At 43.4% G+C, this 6,790-nt stretch overlaps 1 protein-coding gene across 1 annotated transcript; it reads left to right on the top strand.

The window, feature by feature from the left end:
• The first annotated feature begins 2,005 nt into the window (after nt 1-2,005).
• LOC146555205 (uncharacterized) lies at nt 2,006-6,305 on the top strand. Its single transcript, XM_085251853.1, has 5 exons — nt 2,006-2,019; nt 2,233-2,337; nt 2,441-2,608; nt 2,729-2,845; nt 3,045-6,305. Exons 2-5 carry the CDS (start codon nt 2,313-2,315, stop codon nt 5,747-5,749), a joined length of 3,015 nt encoding a protein of 1,004 aa, XP_085107979.1. The 5' UTR covers nt 2,006-2,019; nt 2,233-2,312; the 3' UTR covers nt 5,750-6,305.
• The last annotated feature ends 485 nt before the right edge of the window (nt 6,306-6,790 follow it).

Genomic DNA, 6,790 nt, shown 5'->3' on the forward strand with positions numbered 1-6,790 from the left:
TACTAATTAATTACCCTTGAGCTCAAAGGTCCTATTAATAAACGGTTAACGAATGTGTATTTATGAAGACAATTTGTGAGACTGGTAAACTTATGATACGTACGATGGTCTTTCGTTCTACACGGTGCATTTCAAGGTCCTGTACCCATCCATCGATAAACTGTACCTGGGCTTGTTGCAGTGACCTGAAGTTACTAAACTTCATGAGTGTATGCACTCACTCCAAGAACCGTATGATTATAAATATGCATATAAATATGCTACGATGAGATAGCTGACTTCATCTAACTAGCAAATGTTGTCCAGGCTACGTTGGTGATGCAGTTTTTTTTAATATGTATGATATTTTTGTCATGCGATTTTAAAGCCGGTCCTACAACCGCATCCAAGAATAACATGCAGCTTATCTCAGAACTGTCGGTGAAAATTATTCTTGGAGCTAGGTTTAATTGAGCTGCATTTTAAAGAGGTGCAATTTCACAATTTGTGTATATTTTCTAAGTTCACTATTTTGTCATGTGTTGAGAAAAACACAGATTTAAAAATTACATGGTCTAATATTTACATTTAGCATATAACTGCAACATTCTTTTTTCGTTTTTTTTTTTTTTTTTAAAGACTCGAAAGGACTTGAAATTCAAAATTTCAGACTTGTGACTTTACTCGGACTTTTACACCAGTGACTTGAGACTCGACTCTGACTTGCCTGACATTACTTGAGACTTGACTTGAGACTTGAGGATAAAGACTTGAGACTTACTTGAGACTTGCAAAACAATGACTTGGTCCCACCTCTGTCTTGCCGGCTCGAGTGACCACTGCACCCCCCGGCTTGCTATCGGTGGGTAACAGACGTCTCCGAAAACGTCGGCGCACTTTTGCAAATATGCGATGTCTTGATAAACCAAGCAGATATTTGAGATTTACACAGCTACATCTCGCCTGAAAATATGTTTTAAGTTTATTTTGTGACCCAGAAAGAGTAATAAGACTAATTTTAAAACTTAGCAGCGGCCGCCATTGTTGGCAGCTGAAATTTTGCTGGGCCGCGCTATGAATTCTGGGATATGGTGGGCCACGAAGGACACACCCGACCCATCCTTCAAATTCGGGGAAATGAAGGATGCATTTGTTGGCCGCATTTGAAGGAGTCGACGATTTGGGACAGCCTTCGTTGCCTGACTGTGCAGCCTTCGTTGCCTGACTGTGACGTAATCGGCCTTCAAATGCGGCCTCCGGAGGATGCAACCGACGTTTTGGGACACAGCTACAGACTCACAGGCAGGCACTACAACAGAGGGAACAGAGACGTGGGACCAGGGCAGACACAGACACTGACTGGACACGGGGATATAGCAGACAGGGGAGACAGCAACTAAGGATTACACAGAGACATAAACCACAAGACAGAACTCTAACAAAGAAACCAAAGACTAGAAATGATAAATAATATAATAAACTCAAAAAAACTCAGTGTATAAAGTGTGTAATGAGGGGTTTTACAGCCTTAAAACATCTATAATATTTTTAAAAAATAAAGCTGGCTACTTTGCAGATTTAATCTGTCGCAGGCTGTTTCCAAAACGTAACTCCTGCAATAAATGATGGACCATTGTGCAAGAAGTCCATTTACCATTTACCAAAAATCTAAATTGTGTCAATTATGACTCATGAAACAGGACATGAAGTCATTCTTATTTAATGAAAAGTTAACAACGTAAAAGAAAATTTCTGAGCTTGTTTTGATGCATGAATACTTGTTGTTTAATTGAAGAAGAAAGGCGTGGTAAGATGCTTTGACATCATGATTTGACGAAAGAAGACTTGACTGTATGAATGATCATGCTGTAAAAATGTAAACACACCCAAACCTGATGTCACCTGTTCAGTATATAAAGTGCAGTGCTGCTCCTCAGCTTTAGTATCACAGTCCAGGGAAACTAATCTGCAGAACTGACCTGTTCATCACAATGAAGCTGCTGTTTTCTCTGTTTCTTCTCTGGGCACTCTCCACCACAGGTAACTACACTCATTTCACCTGCAGGTAGAAGGGAGTCTAATTTAAAGCTTTAAATCTTTTTTTATCTTACATTGTAATTTTTTTCCAAAGTTAGTGAGTAGTATTGACTCAACTGTAACCTGCTGTAACCCAATATGAACTTTCAAAACATCTCCTATTTGCTATATATTTAAATTGTGATGATCATTTCTGTATTCCTCTCCTGATTGCAGCTGGAGCCCTCCAGTGCCAAACCTGCACAAATTCAGCATGTTCAAGCACAGCACTACTTACATGCTCCTCATCGGAACCAATGTGTGTTACAGCTACCATTCTAGGTAATGTTTTCTCATATAATATTTAATATTTTCACTAAATTACATCCACTGTGAAGCTATTTGTGTTCCATCAACATTAACAAACTGGACTTTGCCTTTGTAGCTACTTCATCTGGAACTCCGGTCACACAAATCTACAAGGCATGTGCATCTTCCTCCCTGTGTCCAGCCGTAACCTCTCAGACATTTTCAGTCGACCTGGGTTTTCAAAGTGCTCTGGCTTCTGCTCAATGCTGCAACACAGATAACTGCAACTCAGTAACTCTGCCAAGTAAGTTAAATACTACATTGCTCATTGATGACAAAAGAATAATATAAAGAAATAAAAACAATAATCTGATGTTGTAAGAGTCTCTGTTCTGAAATGAAATGGCCTTCTTTTCTGTTTCAGATCCTGCTTCTCAGTCAAATAATGGTGGAGTATGCAACTTTTGTGACCCTTCCACTGGTCAGTGCTCCTCCACATTACAGTGTCAGGGAGTGGAGAACCAATGCTTCCAATCAACCAGTAAGTCTTTATGTTGTATCAGTTGTGTCATCGGTTTTCAATCAAAGATGATTTCAAATTCTTTTGTGATACTTCTGACATATAAATGAGCGGAAAATTTTAAAAAGCTGTTAAGTTGTTTTTTGCATGAAATATATTAAGCTTCCTGGAAAGTAGCCAATTTAAAACATATCCTGAAATTCTTCTTTTTCATCTGCAGTCAAAAGCAGCACCGGCACGTATCCAGGTTACGGCTGCGCATCTGCAAACCTGTGTGCAGCTGCTTCAATGCTGGGTTCTCTACCTTTCATGCAGAGCGTTGGTACAGTATCAGGTGTTGCCTGTTCTGCAGCACCAACTACAACTGCTGCCCCAACTACAACTAAAACCACCACCCCAACTACAACTACAACCACCACCCCAACTACAACTACAACCACGGACACAACTACAACCACCACCCCAACTACAACTACAACCACCACCCCAGCTACAACTACAACCACCACCCCAACTACAACTACAACCACCACCCCAACAACAACCACCACCCCAACTACAAGCACAACCACCGCCGCAACTACAACCACCGCTGTAACAACAACCACCGTCCCAGCTACAACTACATCCACCGCCGCAACCACAACCACTACCCCAACTACAACCACTGCCGCAACTACAACCACCACCCCAACAACAACCACCACCAATGACCCAACTACAACAACCGCCGCAACTACAACCACCGCTGCAACCACAACCACCATCTCAGCTACAACTACAACCACAACCACCATCCCAACTACAACCACCGCCGCAACTACAACCACCGCAACTACTACCACCGCAACTACAACCACCGCAACTACACCCACCACCACACCAACAGCTACAACCACCGCCCCAACTACAAAAGCCGCCGCAACTACAACCACCGCTGTAACAACAACCACCGTCCCAGCCACAACTACATCCACCGCCGCAACCACAACCAATGTCCCAACTACAACCACTGCCGCAACTACAAGCACCACCCCAACAACAACCACCACCAATAACCCAACTACAACAACCGCCGCAACTACAACCACCGCCGAAATAACAACCACTGCTGCAACCAAAACCACCGTCCCAGCTACAGCTACAACAATTGCCACAACTACAACCACCGTCCCAACTACAACCACCGCGGAAACTGCCACAACTGCCGCAACTACAACAACCACCCCAACTACAACCACCACCCCAACTACTACCACCGCCGCAACCACCACCACCGCTGCAACCACCATCCCAGCTACAACTACAACCACTACCGCAACTACAATAACCACCCCAACGACAACTACAACCACCGCGCCAACTACAACAACTGCTGCAACTACAACCACCGCTGCAACCACAACCACGATCCCAGCTACAACTACAACCACCGCCGCAACCACAACCACCGCCCCAACTACAACAACCGCCACAACTACAACCACCGCTGTAACAACAACCACCGTCCCAGCTACAACTACATCCTCCGCCGCAACCACAACCACTGTCCCAACTACAACCACATCCACAACTACAACCACCACCCCAGCTACAACCACCACCCCAATTACAACAGCCGCCGCAACTACAACCACAACCACTGCCGCAACTACAACCACCACCCCAACAACAACCACCGTCGCAACTACAACCACCGCCGCGAAAACAACCACCGTCCCAGCTACAACTACAACCACCACCGCAACTACAACAACCACCCCAACAACAACTACAACCACCGTGCCAACTACAACCACCGCTGCAACTACAACCTCAACCACCACCCCAACTACAACGACCGCCGCAACCACAACCACCATCCCAACCACAACCACCGCTGCAACTACAACCACAACCACCGCTGCAACTACAACCACCACCCCAACTACAACCAGCGTCCTAACTACAACCACCGCCGCAACAACAACCACAACCACCACCCCAACTACAACTACCGCCGCAAGTACAACCACAACCACAACCACCGCTGCAACTACAACCACCACCCCAACTACAACTAGTGCTACGACAACCACCACCCCAGCGACAACCATCAACCCAACAACAACCACCACAACTACAATCACCGCTCCAACGACAACCACTACAACTACAACCACCGCTCCAACGACAACCATTACAACTACAACCACAGTCCCAACTACAACCAGTACAACTACAACCACCGCCCCAACTACAGCTACATCCAGTATCCCAACTACAACAACCAGCTCAACAACAAGCATCCCAACTACAACCTCCGCCTCAACAACAACTACCATTGCAACTACAACCACTACACCAACTACAACCACCACCCCAACTACAACCACCGCCTCAACAACAACCACCGCTCCAACTACAACCACCGCCTCAACAACAACCACCACCCCAACTACAACCACGGCTACAACTACAACCACCACCCCGACTACTATCACTACAACTCCATCCACTACCCCAACTATAACCACCGCCCCAACTACAGCTACATCCAGTACCCCAACTACAACATCCGCCTCAAAAACAACCACCACAACTACAACCGTCACCCCAACTACAACCACGGCCACAACTACAACCACTACACCAACTACAACTACAACCACGGCTACAACTACAACCACTACACCAACTACAACCACGGCTACAACTACAACCACTACACCAACTACAACCACCACTCCAACTACACCCACTGCCTCAACTACCACAACCACTACCCCAACTACAACCACTGAAATTACAACCACTACCCCAACTACAACTTCAACTGCAGGATCAAGTACAACTACTGCCTCCACAACCAAAAGTGATGCTTGTTCCATCAGACTGGGAATGATCCATCTGCTGCTTGGACTCCTTCTCTTTACCTTTCATTGAAGTCTGAATAACACAAAAACAAACAAAAAAACATATGATGTCACAAACCTTTTCGAGATTTGAGTTGTTTAGAAATCACTGTTAAACTGAAGTCCATGAAAAAAGGTAATAGAGTATTGTTGAAGCAGACTTGGAATAATTTGTGTTGTACAGTTATTTCATTTTTAACCTTAATTTATATTTTATTCCTTCCTAGTTAAATTTACCCTTTTTAATTTTTCATATTTATTTCCTATCTTATTCATAGCCTTTTCCTTTTTTGTTTTCTTTAGGTCACGAGCAGTTGTCCAAGCATTTCACTACATATCGTACTGTGTATGACTGTGTACGTGACAAATAAAAATTTGAATTTGAATTTGAATTGAATTTGATTTGAATAAGTATGCAAGACTTCTTTGTTTGTTGGCATAGTCAATTGTGTCAGTTCAATACTTAATATTATTTATAATATTTATTTTAAATATGTGTTATATGCATATTGTTTTCCATGTATGTATATGTCTGGATTTTAGTTTATACCAAGTGGGTGAAACAAAGGAGTCCTTGTAATAATAGCAAAGCATGCTTTGTAAATAAAAGAAAGAAGCACAATTATATTTATTTATTGTTTATTTGTTTCCCTTTGTCCCTTTGATTTTCTAAATTTCTCTCTCTACTTAATCTGCTGTATATTACTTGTGATCAAGATACAATGAAGTGTTTCAAGGCCATTTCCTAAATCTGCTGTGTGACCCACGGGTCACACATGTATACCAGTCGGTTAAAATGGGTTTAATTTTAAAAATAAAACCCAAACAAAATTGACAGCCGCAGCCGCCACAATATGTCAGATTACACCAGGTTAAAACAAATTAAAATACACCGCTGTATCGGGTCCTCGGCCCGCAGCCAGAAATCCACTCGGCAAAGCAGCAGCTCTGTACTCTGTAAATAAAAGCAGGAGATCACTTATGCTAGACAGTAAAACGCAGCGGGAGTATCTCTCCAATTATTTTGCTTTCATTACCTGTCCACAAGTTCGCGTCACACTAGAGCAGGGTG

Source organism: Mchenga conophoros, linkage group LG17, assembly GCF_057382185.1.
Source record: "Mchenga conophoros isolate Kocher_MC1m ecotype Shallow Benthic linkage group LG17, M_conophoros_male_GT1.1, whole genome shotgun sequence".
Taxonomy (NCBI): domain Eukaryota; kingdom Metazoa; phylum Chordata; class Actinopteri; order Cichliformes; family Cichlidae; genus Mchenga; species Mchenga conophoros.